Source organism: Dendrobates tinctorius, unplaced genomic scaffold (genome assembly GCF_039654945.1).
Source record: "Dendrobates tinctorius isolate UK_male_01 unplaced genomic scaffold, ASM3965494v1 ptg000035l, whole genome shotgun sequence".
NCBI lineage: Eukaryota > Metazoa > Chordata > Amphibia > Anura > Dendrobatidae > Dendrobates > Dendrobates tinctorius.
The window spans coordinates 56,085,363-56,100,772 of NW_027361703.1; the positions used below are offsets into that span (position 1 = coordinate 56,085,363).

At 40.7% G+C, this 15,410-nt stretch overlaps 1 protein-coding gene across 1 annotated transcript in view; it reads left to right on the top strand.

Annotated features, from left to right (window-relative positions):
• The window catches only part of CERK (ceramide kinase), a 173,574-nt gene that overhangs the window by 114,679 nt on the left and 43,485 nt on the right, over positions 1–15,410 (top strand). The window contains exon 8 of the mRNA XM_073573495.1: positions 15,120–15,194. Within this exon, the coding sequence (XP_073429596.1) occupies positions 15,120–15,194 (75 nt within the window). The remainder of the gene's footprint in view (positions 1–15,119; positions 15,195–15,410) is intronic.

Here is a 15,410-nt window from a genome sequence, read left to right on the forward strand (position 1 = left end):
TTAGAATAGAAAGACATGGCGTGGCCTGGCGCGGATGTGAGAGGACGTGAGGCTGAGGAGCTCCACTGTCATTCTGAAGAATAATCCTTAATAGGCCGACATAACAGAGACCCGTGCACACTTACTGCTGTGGTGGGTGCCCGAGGGCCGAGTGGAGACACCGGGAGTGAAGAAGAGTGCGGAGATGGGGAGGAGGAGGCAGAAAGACGTCGGGGAGGACGGCAGTGTGGCTGCACAAGATGGCGCCGGGAGAGTGGAGGAGGCACAGAGACTGACTGAGAACTATGGCAGAAGGTCACAAATTATCCAGAAGCTGCAGCGCTTTGCAAGGGAAGATGAGGGGGGCACCGGAGAAGGTACTGTGCTGGAGGGAGAGAGAATGAGCAACGAAGCTGCAGGAGAGGCTGAAAGGAGGGGGGAGGGGGAGTCACTGTCTGAGTGTGCATCTGAAGAGGAGGATAGTGAAGCTGACGAGGAGGGCCCTGAAGGGGAACCAACTTTAAAAGATGTCTTTCTGGTGGTATTGTTCTGTAAAAAAACACTGACTAAGTTGAGCAGGCGGGTTGATAATATTAAGGAAGAAATTATTGGAATTAAAGAGGCACTAAACAAGGCGGATGCTAGGATGGGTGCCGTGGAAGAGAGAGTGAGCACCACTGAGGACACTGTAAATAAAATGCAGAAAACTCAGAACCAGCACACGCAAAAGATTTCAGAAGTGCACTTAAAACAAGATGATCTAGAAAATAGATCTAGGAGAAACAATCTTAGATTTGTGGGATTCCCGGAAAAAGTAGAGGGTAACGACCCCACTGACTTTACTGAGCAATGGATCCTATCTAAAATTGGCAGAGACACACTCTCCAGGGTGTTTGCGGTAGAGCGAGCACACCGCGTTCCCCTGCGATCCCTCCCTCCGGGTAGTGCCCCCCGTACAATGTTGGCCAGGATACTTAACTGCAGAGATAGAGAGACTATCCTCCGGGAGGCTAGGAAGAAGGAGGACCTCATATTTAATGGACGCCGTATTGAAATATATCCGGACTATTCAGCAGAGGTTCAGAAAATGCGGATGAAATTTGGCGAGGTCAAGAAAGGACTGAGAGTGCTGGGAGTGAAGTACTCTATGTTATATCCCGCCAAACTGAGAGTAGCAGCTTTGGGGTCTGTTCAGTTTTTTCCAACCCCAGAGGAGGCCGTCAAGTGGATGGAAATCAACCACTCCAAACTAAGGGCTGAGAAAGAAGGAAAAGGCTGAAGAAGAAGAATTTTTCGGACATTTTTTCTCTATTTTTGAATCTGTGCCCCGCGACGCCTGGGTACTCAGATCTATTTTTGGGTCGTAGATCCTGGGTTTTTTTTTTTTTATTTTTTTTATGTTTATTGAATTATCCATGTTAGAAAAAGTTATGTGGCCTATTGGGCATGTTTGTATGTGACGGTGGGAGCGATGTACGCCCAAGTGAAGGAGGTTCAGTGGCTATTCGAGGGCTCACAGTAGCTAGGTGCCAGTTGCACCCTCTCTCGTTGGAGAGAGAGAATCTGTTATACGGGGAAGGAGGGGAGAGGGGGGGCGGGGGGGATCAGGGGGGGATAAGTTGTGGGAGAGTTTTCATACTGCAATGTGATAAAGGGACTACAAGAGACCGACTACAACTGATGTTCATAGGACATAATGAGTGGTGATACAAGAATTCTAAGTTGGAATGTGAGGGGGGTTTCAGATCCAAGTAAAAGAGCGGCAGTCATGGCAGAAATTAGAAAGCACAATCCAGCTATTACGTGTTTACTAGAAACTCACTTGATTAAAGGAAAAGAAAAATGGCTAGAGAAAAAATGGATTACCCGGGCCTATCACTCAAGGTATTCGGCCTACGCGAGGGGAGTCTCTGTACTGATACATTCTCATGCTCACTACGAGGAAATTGAATCTTACGTAGATAGGGATGGGCAGTTTGTTTCCCTGAGATGCCGAATTTCTGGTGTATGTGTGATCATAGTGGCACTTTATATTCCACCCCCATATTCGAAAAAGAAACTACAAGAGATTTTTGAGTGGACGGGGAGGGGAGGGGAATGTCCGGTGTTAATATTAGGGGACGTTAACAATGTCATGAACGAGTATTGGGATCGTGTGGGAATCGAGGGAATTAACCCCAGGAAGGATAGGATGACTCCATTCGGGACATATGTTAGTGAGATGGGTATGATAGACTTATGGAGAGTGCGGAATGAGGGGAACAAATGCTTTTCGTGTTATTCGTCCTCGTATCATGCCTTATCGCGCATAGACTTAGCATTAGGTAACAGGGGCATGGACGGAATAGTTGGGACGGTGGAATATTTACAGAGAGTTATCTCCGACCATAAGGCAATTAAAGTTAGTTTGAGACTGGGAGTGGGAAAAAGGAGGAGAGTAGGGGGGACAATACATCTGGAATGGCTCAAATGTCTTAATATGGAAATTATTAAAAAAGATCTTATTGAATTCTTCCAATTAAATGAAGGTTCTGCTGACTCACTTATAGTGTGGGATACCATGAAAGCATATTTAAGGGGACTATTCATACGAGATATTTCGAGACGTAAGACACAAACGAGACAGGTAAACCAAGAGACTACGGACAGATTGAGCAGGGCAGAGGAGGAAATGATATGTAGGCCCAGTATCGCCACTAAAAAGGCATTAAAAGAAGCACAAGAAGAAGTAAATAAGTTATATTTACAAGGGATAGACAAGAAAAGGGCATTCCAGAGAGCACTGTTCTATGACGAAGGGGAAAAGGTGGGACACTTACTGTCAGTGATATCTGCGGCGCAGAAAGGGTCCACACAGATATATAAAATTGTCAAGGAGGATGGGGTAACTCATAAAGCCACCTCTGGGATATTGGAATGTTTCCGGGAATACTATGTAAAATTATATACCTCAGAATTGGGGGTTAGAGAACAAGAAATGGATAGATACTTACAAGAGATAGAGATACCTAAGTTAGATGATACTGATAAACAGAATCTGGAAGAATTATTTACTGTAAAGGAAGTGGAGAAGGCTATTCTGTCATTGGCAAATAATAGGTCACCTGGCTCTGACGGTATCCCGGGAGAAGCATATAAGGAACTAATAGAGGTCGTAGCACCTAAACTTAAGGAGGTATTTGAAGATGCAGCGGAGAGAGGGGCTTTGCCGAGGTCTATGAGGGAGGCCGTAATTGTGGTTATTCCTAAGGAGGAGAAAGATGCCTCATCCGTTGAATCCTATAGACCCATCTCGTTATTGACGTCAGACGTTAAAATATTAGCTAAAATGTTGGCGATAAGAATGTCTGGGGTTGTTCAAAAATTGATACATCCAGACCAATCGGGTTTTTTACAAAATAGATCTACCGCCATTAACCTACGTAGACTCTTTCTTAATATACAACTCCCGGCAGATAATGAAGGGGAAAGGGTGGTGGCCTCGCTGGATGCACGAAAGGCATTTGATAGGGTAGAGTGGAATTATCTATGGGCAGTATTGAAGTTAATGGGATTCGGACATAGATTTATTTCCTGGATTAAATTATTATACGTGGATCCAAAGGGGTACATTAGGATTAACGGGGAGACCTCGGAGTTGTTTGGGTTGTTCAGAGGAACTTGTCAGGGATGCCCCTTATCGCCGTTGCTATTTGCGGTGGCGATGGAGCCATTAGCGATTAAAATTCGTAACTCCACAGAAATACAGGGCTTCAGATATGGGAATCTGGAGGAAAAGATTGCCCTATATGCAGATGACATACTCCTTTTTCTGCAAGATGGGGGAGATTCGTTGACTAAGGTTATGGCCCTTATAGAAAGATTTGGATCCTTTTCCAGATTGAGAATTAATTGGGACAAATCATGTATCATGGGGATTGACCGGGAATTGGGATGTCCACATATAGGTGAGGTGGATGGACAGCTGAAAGTAGTTAATGAATTTAAATACCTCGGAATATGGGTATCAATGCCTATATCTAGATTTCTCGAATTAAACCTGGATCCTTTATTAGTTAAACTTAAAGCCAAGATGACAGCATGGTGTAAACTAGTATTGTCAATAGTAGGGAGGACGAACCTACTTAAAATGATAATGATGCCACAGTTGGTGTATATTCTCCATAATACCCCGGTGTGGATCCCAAAGAGAAGATTTTATAAAATTAATACTATTTTTAGGGAACTAATTTGGGGGAAAAAACAAGCAAAACTTAAACTGGAAGTGCTCCAAAGGGGGAAGGAGGAAGGAGGGCTGGCGGCACCAAACCCATGGATATACTTTATAGCAACGCAAGGGCAGCACTTCAGAGGTTGGCAAGAGGAGGGAAATTTAAATGTTATGGGAAAAATTTTGACCCAACTGACCAATAAAAAAATATTAATACAGAGTCTGGAGGCGGGATGCTTTGTGAGTCATGGAAAAGGACTACCTACTTTTAGGTTAATGCATAAAATATGGCAAAATATTTAGAGTCTCAGAGGAATTGGGGAATTGACGACATACACGCCTATTTGGGATAATGCAAGCCTATCAGAACTGTGTAAATTGAAGGATTTTGGTGATTGGGAGAGGAAAGGATTGCAATATATGTGGCAGTTACTGGAGGGGACGGAAATCAAGCCATTTTCTGTATTAAAAGAGGAGTTTGGGCTCTCGAGCAGCGGGGAGTTTCGATACCTCGGTCTCAGGCATGCATTCCAGGCACAGAAACATATGACACATATGACGGTACAAAAAGATGTTGTGTTGGATTATGTGTGCGCGTCTGGGGGTACGAGGGGAGTTATTTCTACCATTTACCGGGACCTATTGTACTCCCACATGATTAGGTTTCCCCTAAAGGCAAAAGCTAAATGGGAGAGGGAAGTGGGACAGATAGAAGATGAAATATGGGACACTATATTAGAATATATACCCAAACTTTCATTAAGTGAACCGGGTAGGATATCACAGCTGTACATCATACATAGAACGTATAAAACCCCGGAACTTATGGAAAAAATGGGCCTGAGGGACAATGCGGAATGTCCAAGATGTAGAGTTGAGCCCGCGGGAATGTTACACATGCTCTGGTCCTGCCCAAGACTCTCTTCATATTGGGGGGAGGTTATTGAACAAATTGAGAAGATATACCAATGTGGAGTGGGAAGGGACCCCATAACGTGTGTGTTGGGGTATGTGGAGGAAGTGTCTGTGGGAAATGCATATAAGCCAATTATAGCAAAACTTTTATATGTTGCCCGTAAACTGATCGCACAAAAATGGATCGATGCCGAGCCCCCGACGGTTGGGGAATTTATTGTACGAGTGAACAATGTAGTTCGGTTAGAAGAAAGAGTTTATAGACGACGACACAAAGAGGTGCATTTTGAAAAACTTTGGTCTAAGTGGTTGCAGTAGAGTCAACCTTATTGAGAATGTCTTATGGCAATTAGGCTGGGGGGGCGAGGGAGGAGGGGGGGCTTTCTTATGAGGGGGGTAACTCGAATGTCGTATATTTTTTTTTTTGTATATGTTCTGGATTTTGCATAGGCTTTTGCCTGCATGTAATGTAAACGGCATTTGAATATAATAAAAAATCTTTGGTTCAAAAAAAGAATAGAATGACATGGCGGACTGTAGTGTGAGCAGCCTCTTCTTACCACCTCAGTACCCCTGTTATCTCCAGTATTAGATCAGAAAGACAGGGTGGACAGCAGTGTGAGCAGCCTCTTCTTACTTACACACCCCTGGTTTCTCCAGTATGTGATTAGAAAGACTTGGCGGACTGTAGAGTGAGCAGCCTCTTCTTACCAGCTTAGTACCCCTGGTATCTCCAGTATTAGATCAGAAAGACAGGGTGGACGGCAAAGTGAGCAGCTTTTTCAGCTCTGGTATCTTCACTATTAGATCAGAAAGACAGGATGGACAGTAAATTAAGCTGGATATTCTTACCTCAGCACCACTGGTATCTCCAGTATTAGATTAGAAAGGCATGGCAGACTGTAGTGTGAGCAGCCTTTTTTTACCACCTCAGTACCCCTGTTATCTCCAGTATTAGATCAGAAAGACAGGGTGGACAGCAGAGTGAGCAGCTGCTTCTTCCCTTTACACCCCTGGTTTCTCCAGTATGAGATTAGAAAGACATATGGACAGTAGTGTGAGCAGCAGCTTCTTACCTTGGCACCTTTTCTTACCTCAGCACCCCTGGTATCTCTAGTATTAGATCATAAAGATATGGTGGACATCAATGTAATCACAGCTGTGAACAGTCTCTTCTTACTTCAGCAGTTTGTCTACTGTAGTTCCAGTATAAAATCAGATAGTCGAATAGCTGCGTGAGTGACCTCTTTTTACCTTTGCACCCCTGGTACCTTTAGTATTAGATCAGACAAGGTGGACATCATTGTGAGCAGCCTCTTATCTCAGCACCCATGATAACTCCAGCATTACATCAGAAATACATGGTGGACAGCAGTGTGAGCAGTCTCTTACCTTAGCATCCCTGGTATTTCTAGTATTAGATGAGAAAGACCTTAACGACAGCAATATGAATAGACTCCTAGGTCAGCATCCCTGGTATATGCAATATAATATCAGAAAGACTGAGTGGACATCCGTGTGATCACCCTTCTCATATCTTACCACCCCAGGATCTCACATATTGGCTCAAACACACAGAGGATAACAGTTGACGCAGCACCCTCTATATCTCAAATATTAGACTGGAAATACATGTTGGAAAGCAGTGTGAGCAGCCTTTTCTTACCGCAGTATCCCTGGGATCTCCAGTACTAGAAGAGACAGGGAGGACAGCAATGTGAACAGCTGTTCTAGGAGCAGTGTCCCATGACCAAGTATAAGTTTTCCTATCCGAGGATAAGATGAAGGCCAGTCAACAAAACTAGAAGTCATATGGTCCAATAGAAAATATATACTTTATTAAATATCCAATATAAAATAGAGCAGGTACAGAGTTAAAGGAGAGGAACAGATATAGAATCTGCAAAAACTCATTGTGGGAATAAAACCTTAAAGTTAGATATCAATACAAAATGTAAAGTTATATTTCCACTATGCGCTTTTGGTGATTTTTTTTACACTGTGTATTTTTTAAAAAAAGGCAAGTGACCTATTTTGCTTGATCGGTGCGGAAATACTTTAAAAAAAAAAAAAACAGCTCGTAGTGGGAATATAACCTTAACGAAATTATTAGAATGTTCTCTTATAAGGCTACGTTCCCATGATGAGCTTTTGGTGAGTTTTTGATATTGCAGATTTTATGCACCCATTAGCCACTTAATGATCAGGGATATTTCAGTTTTTGCATTTTGTTTTTTGCTCCCCTTCTTCCCAGAGCCATAAATATTTTTTATTTTTTGGTCAGTATGGCCATGTGACTTTCCCATGATGCTACACAAAGAAGTAGTGTGTTTCAGGTGTGCATTAAAATACATCCACAGGTGTGTCTCTAACTCAGTGTTGCCAAAAAAACAGAAGCTTCCAAACACATGACGACATCATATGGGCAGTCCAGAAATGATTAAAGGCATAGTAATCTTAGTGTATGTAAACTTTTGACTTTGCAGTAAGTAATAAAAATGCCTTAAAACATTCTCGCTCTCATTATTCTGGCATTTGGCAACTATTAATAATTATGGAAATCCTAACTGACCTAAAACGGGAAACGTTTATTCTGATTTCATGTCAAATATTGAGAAAAACATGCATATGTGTATTTTTATATAGTGTATGTAAACACTTTCAACTGTATAATAAATTGGGGAATGAGGGAGGATGCTATTTTAGAGACTTTGCATCCTCAACCCTCAATTAATTTTAAGTCTCTATACAGCATCCACCACACAATTCATTATAAATCTTTGTATAATGTCGTATGTACATATGTATGTACGTGTGTATCAAGCCTCACCGACTCCGCATAGCCACAGTCACTCCACACGGATAGCCCCGTCCACACGGCCCAAGTTGTTAGCGCACACAGGTGGAGACACATTCACCTTGAAAGCCTGCTGAAAAACACTCCGGCTGTGATGTCCCAGCCGCTGAGAGCTACAATTAGGGCCGCGGCCTTCAGAGTATCAGTGCCGCGGCAGGCACAGGCCACCTCTAGCTCCGTCATGTCTAGAATGCTCCTGTGAGGCATGATGTCAAGGGAAAGGGAGGAGCCTCTTGTATTACACCGCTGTGCTTATAAGAGGAATTTGGGGGGGGGGGGAAATGAGGTGCGAGGGGGAAATATAATTTGTTATAACTAACCACAGTTAGTTACTATGCCCGGGCAACACCGGGCTCTTCAGCTAGTAACCATATAAAAATAGGAGCCAGTTGTCAGTTTATTCATATAGTTAATTTTTAGGAGGAACAAAATGGCATAGAGCTCTAAGAAAAGATTATTTAGAATTATAATAGGAGTAATTTAGGTGTTTTCTAAAATTGACTGATCAGGAGAAAAAACATGTTTCCTGTACATTTAAAGAGAACCTATCACTTGATTAAAGTTGCCCAAACCATTGCCAGCATGAATCAGAGATTGGCTGCGTGAATGCAGCCAGGTAACATTTGTACACTGGAGCATTACTACTATTATTACCTGACTAGTTTGGTCGCAGACCCTGGGTGACTTCTCCCCGCATCACTGATTGACAGGGCTCTTCCTATGTATACAAATTGTAAGTAAAGGTACTGTCACACTAAGCGATATCTCTCGCAATATCGCTATAACCTGTGACGTTATAGCGATATTTCTAGCGATATCGCTGTCTGATACTTACCTACGACCCGCTCCCCCGCTGGTTATCGCTGATCGAGCGAGAATGTCCAGGACTGTTTCTCGTCGTCAGCTTCCTGCGGCGCTTCCTGTGGAGAGACGAGCGTGGAGCCAGGCAGGAGGACACAGGATCGTCTAGTGTGACAGGTAAGTAGCGACCCCCGTCCCCAGCGATGTCGCTGGTGAGATCTGCCTGTGTGGCAGCTCACTAGCGACCACTTAGCGATGTACCAGCGATCCTGACCGCGTCATATCGTGTGACAGTATCTTAAGAGGACTAGAACTCTAGTGGCACCTATTGGAAGTTGCAATCTTAAAAGTCAATATTAGTCCTTCAACAAGTCTCGCCATATGACTTAAAATAAAAGCTTAACCGGAATCTCAAATAGCAGCCATGGTGTTTTGGGTGTTGCCTTCCTCAGTGTGAAGTATGAGATTGGATTTCGCTGTATGAGAGGCTTCTGTCTGGGCTCTAATGGTTACCATTTCTCCTTTTGGAGAGTGACATGCCTAGAATGCTAGTGTGAGGAGACTTGTAAGCCATGCAAGATATAAAATAAACGTCCTCACACTGGCATATCAGGCATTTCACTCTTCCTGTGTACTGACATGGGAGAGACCTGTCAATCGACCAGAGCCGTTTGGAAAAAAAGCCAGTTGGGAGCAATGATGGACTAGTCAGGTTTCTTTCTGTGGTTTCCAGCAGGTTCTACATATGGTATTCTCTGAAACCCAGAAGCTTTTCAGACAAAAACTTACCTGGCTACAATCGTGCAGGTAGACTCTGAATCATGCCATGGTTTGGGCAGCCTGGCTCTAATGACGAGTTCCCTTTTAAGAGTTTGTGCCGGCTAACACATTCTCACGAGCGCTTTAATCCGTTGTTGGATTGCTTTGGGATTCTCCGCATTTCATGGCAGATTATGAGCAGATCATATTATATCTTGGTTCCATGATGCATACAAGTAAAATATGTAGCTGTAAAGTTCAGCCCCTCAGTTAAACAAGGGTACTCTACAGCTATACAATCAAGCGTCCTATGCTGGAAGCTACAGCCATCTCAATCGAAGTAATGTTTGCAGAAACAGATGTACACGATGCAACAAATTGCTGTCATGGACCCAGCGAAGAGTTTGGTTTCTTTTTTCCTACTTATTTTTGTGGCTATCCTGCTGCCTTTTTGTAGTGCCTTGACGATAAGTGATTAAATGTGGCCCAAGGCTTGGCAATAAATGAGAGAGTTTAGCGGCACTGTACTCATCCTTGTAATGATGAAGTGTACTCTCTTGTGTATTGCCTCGCTCTTATAAATGGTCTTTGGACCGCTTATACAGCGATCCCTTATTAGTCCGCTTCCCCACCCCTTTTCCTTTTATACACAGCACAATTTCTTTCCTGAGGTCCTGACTTATTGCTACAAACTGAAAATATAATAAATACCTCTGAAATCCTCCTGCTCTGTAAGGCAGCGGTTTTATTAGTAATATGTCAAAGACTGAGATTTATCTGATGTGTTGACTTGAGCGTATAGTTCTATTGAAGCACCATTTTTTTTCTTAAGAGCTGCAAAGACTAATCCTTTCTTGAGAAGCATATGCCCTTGGAATTACATTAAACTTTTTATGTGGGCAGTGATAGAAATAGGGCCGCTTCTGCACCGCGGTTTGATCCATTGCGGCTTTTACTACAAGCTTAGTAAAACTGGATTTAACACACAGTACAGTAGCTCGAACTGGGCAGGGATCCAGCTCTTCTCCACAGAAAAGGAGAAGGAAATGAAAGTTGCCAATTTTCTGTCCATTTCAGGGAAGTAAAACCTAATCTCACAACCAGCTGAACGATCACGTTTTCATTTTGATTTTTAGTGGGCATATTTTACTGCAGTCATTTTGTTTTTCATTTTGTCCTTTATTTACTATCGTACTTAATGATCTTGTTAGACCACTTTTACATGCTGCTGGTCATATAACATGTCGGAAAGATTGGGAGTAAACAGGTTATCTATGGACACTATTGACTCCTTGTAAGGGCGATTCCATGGTAACTTATGTTACATTCTCAAAAACTGAGTTAATAATGGCTACAGACTGTTCTTTGAAGGCAGGCACAAAAATGAATGAATGTATATTGTACATTAAACTATTCTCAATAGATTTCAACACAGTTTGATTTTTCAACAATACAAATTAAATACAAAATACAGTGTTATTACTTGGTAACTTACGTTACACAAAAAGGAAAGGCAATTGTCCATATCATGAGCCTGCCAAATTTTCTGTTCTGGTAAACAGGGGAGAAGCACTATTTTTATTGTATTAAAACACCATAGTCCAAGCAACTTTAACAAATATATTTTAACCTCTCAAGTTAAATGCAACAGTTTTTATTGCAATAAATGTAGGTAACTTACGTTACAACACAATATACAGTGCCCTGCAAAAGTATTCGGCTCCCTGGAACTTTTCAACCTTTTCCCACATATCATGCTTCAAACATATAAAGATACCAAATGTAAATTTTTGGTGAAGAATCAACAACAGGTGGAACACAATTGTGAAGTTGAATGAAATTTATTGGTTATTTTAAATTTTTGTGGAAATTCAAAAATGAAAAGTGGGGCGTGCAATATTATTCGGCCCCTTTACTTTCAGTGCAGCAAACTCACTCCAGAAGTTCATTGTGGATCTCTGAATGATTCAATGTTGTCCTAAATGACTAATGATGATAAATATAATCATGGTTCTGTTTGAAGCACAGAGAGTATGATGAAGACCAAGGAACACAGCAGGCAGGTCCGTGATACTGTTGTGGAGAAGTTTAAAGCCAGATTTGGATATAAAATGATTTCCAAAACTTTAAACATCCCAAGGAGCACTGTGCAAGCGATCATATTGAAATGGAAGGAGTATCATACCACTGCAAATCTACCGAGACCCGGCCGTCCCTCTAAACTTACATCTCAAACAAGGAGAAGACTGATCAGAGATGCAGCCAAGAGGCCCATGATCACTCTGGATGAACTGCAGAGATCTACAGCTGAGGTGGGACAGTCTATCCATAGGACAACAATCAGTCGTACACTGCACAAACCTCGCCTTTATGGAAGAGTGGCAAGAAGAAAGCCATTTCTCAAAGATATCCATAAAAAGTGTCATTTAAAGTTTGCAACAAACCACCTGGGAGACACACCAAACATGTGGAAGAAGGCGCTCTTGTCAGATGAAACCAATATCGAACTTTTTGGCAACAATACCAAACGATATGTTTGGCATAATGGCAACACAGCTCATCACCCTGAACACACCATCCTCACTGTCAAACATGGTGGTGGCAGCATCATGGTTTGGACCTGCTTTTCTTCAGCAGGGACAGGGAAGATGGTTAAAATTGATGGGAAAATGGATGGAGCCAAATGCAGGACCATTTTGAAGAAAACCTTTTGGAGTCTGCAAAAGACCTGAGACTGGGACAGAGATTTGTCTTCCAACAAGAAAATGATCCCAAACATAAAGCAAAATCTTCAATGGAATGGTTCACAAATAAATTTATCCAGGTGTTAGAATAGCCAAGTCAAAGTCCAGACCTGAATCCAATAGAGAATCTGTGGAAAGAGCTGAAAACTGCTGTTCACAAACGATCTCCATCAAACCTCACTGAGCTCGAGCTGTTTGCCAAGGAAAAATGGGCAATAATTTCAGTCTCTCGATGTACAAAACTGATAGAGACATACCCCATGCGACTTGCAGCTATAATCGCAGCAAAAGGTGGCGCAACAAAGTATTAAGTTAAAGGGGCCGAATAATATTGCACGCCCCACTTTTCAGTTTTTGAATTTCCACAAAATTTTAAAATAACCAATAAATTTCGTTCAACTTCACAATTGTGTTCCACTTGTGGCTGATTTTTCACCAAAAATTTACTTTTGGTATCTTTATGTTTGAAGCATGATATGTGGGAAAAGGTTGAAAAGTTTCAGGGAGCCGAATACTTTCGCGAGGCACTGTAGTAACTTGCGTTACAAAACAAAGAATGTGTTTAATTTTGTCAGTGTTCATATTTGAGAAGGCAAACTGACTTTGTTTAGACAAAACATAGGCTGCATGTGATTTCATTGGTGTGAACTACATATGTAGACTAAAATTTAGTATAAAAATGTAATAAATCAATATTCATACCTCAGGTGTCAACATTTTTGCAGAGTGGAAATTTTGATTACAAAATATGACTGTTGATCAATTACATAATGTAGACTACAGGAAAGATGTATATCTTTGTACCGTGTTAGCCACTAGATAGAAAAATATATATTTGTATGCCTGATCACAGCACCATGGACATGAAATTACTGGTATTGAAAGGTAACTTCACATCTCAGAGAGACAGAAGAGTCTGGGAGTACAAACTCATGACGACCTTTGACACTCTCAGTGCAGGAATGAATGTGTCACATGGATTTATGTCTTTTTACATCAATTAAGGAATTTGCTCCTAAGACCTTGTGGGGGCATCACAACACAGAACCAGACCCCAATCAGAGGACAATAAAACTTTCACTTCTTATCTATGAACTGGTCCAATATTTATGGCCATAATTGTCTATCACTCCCCCATAATGATAGTTCTGCTTCACATCACTTGTCTTATCTATTGCATATTTTCTGTGCTGTGCATAAATATGTGATTCTTCAGATGTTGAATTAGTCAATGCCTGATGAAGAGACCTGAGTTGTCTCGAAAGCTTGTAATTTGTTACCATCTTTTCAGTTAGCCATTAAAAGGTATCAACCACTGAGGACTCTCAATTCTGAATATTTTTCTATAATATAGACTAATTTTTAATCTAGGCCTACATATGTGGTCCAGTCCAGTGAATTCAGACACAGCTAATGAAGAACTTCAACAAGGATATTAATTTGTGCTCACTGCTCATTTAACTTCCTGGCTAGTTAAAAAATTCCCAAATGTCCCTAGAACCTATTTTCAGGGGAGGATCAACCTTTCTTAAAATTTGACAGGCATCATAATAAATTTCATCATCTTTAGATGGTCATTTCCAGGTATTTTTATTCTTGCCATAGAGTTCCTTGGTTATCACTTTTATCTCATTGCGTGCAACCTCAGAAACCACTCCACGATACTTTCTGCCATCATACATTACTTAACCCAGTCATCAACTTTGTATTCAATATCAGGGTACTTGCAGTTATAAGCATTGTAATAGACCATGTTTTTAGTGGTTCTAAAGCCAATAAATTTGCCTTCAAAATACCCTATGGCATGAAATTTGGAAATATATTATATTATAATATAATATATAGTAATATATACTATATAATATATTATAAAGTATAATAATACTTATAAAGTAAAATGAACATCAAAATTATGATAGTATTTAATTATTTCAAAAAGCTGACTGTGTTATCCAAAAATTGAAAGGCAGGTAACTTACATTGAAAAGCTGAAGTAACTTACGTTACAAAGCTGATGGTAACTTGCGTTACAATAAGTTTACTTCATACAGAAACTGTGAAACTTTTAGCAGCAAAATGAAACTTAGTGAATAGTTAATACATTATGCAATATAAGAACTCTGCAAGTTACAGCTTAATTTATGCTTAGTTCTCAATCCTACAAAAACTTTTTATCTTTTTGTTAACTTACGTTACCGAGAAAATGTCTACAATGGATATGTGCAAAATTTCTGGTAAACAATAATCTTACAGAACCAAAGCTATTATAGTATTTTGGTTTCCTAACAGTACTACTTTTATATTTACTGAACTTAAGTTATGCATGTTGCTAGTTAATAGTAATCCACTTACCAATATAGCCTGTTACTGTATGATCCCAGTAAGAACAGTAGGTGTTCACATGCAACCCTCTGCCATCTTGGAAATATATGGAATTTGAAAGAAAAAATGTTGCCACCTTATGCCATGTGTAATGAAGTACCAACTTACAAAAAATTAATTTTTCCAATATATTTTAAAATTTTGAAAATATTCCTTCTCAGCATGGAACTGCCCGTAACTTGATAAAAAGAGCAAATTAAGGATAATATTTTCTATAATATTAGTGACATATATGTGTCCGTCACATTGAATTGTCTAGTTACTCTGCATCCAAGAATCAATTAACCACCCTGAAAAGAAAACAGGATTCACTTTTATCCTTTGCCTTTCTGTTCACAGGTTAATTTTTATTTCAATTTTTCATAATAAAACCAAATGCATATTTTTACATTCAGCCAGGAGCGGAGTTTGACATCTAGATGGTGTTGATTAGTTTTTCTCATACTGAAGTATGAAATGATTCTTTCTCCAGGATCAACAGACTGTGTGTGCTTTGCTACTGTAGGCATCAGTGATCCAGTGACTTCAGCCCTGCACATCATTTTAGGTATGTACTTTACATCAGAAATGCTTCAGGGCCACATTTTTAATTTTTTGTTGTTTTTCTCTCGTACTGTTGCATAAATCTGTAAAAAATTCGAGACTTGAGCAGAAGGTAGTGAACTATTGTACATTTTATGCAGTGATCCTAAAACTGTATTGATCCCATATTAAGTCTGAGGAGAGCAGCCCTGTTCACAGCTTTTCTTTCCTTTCATTTTGG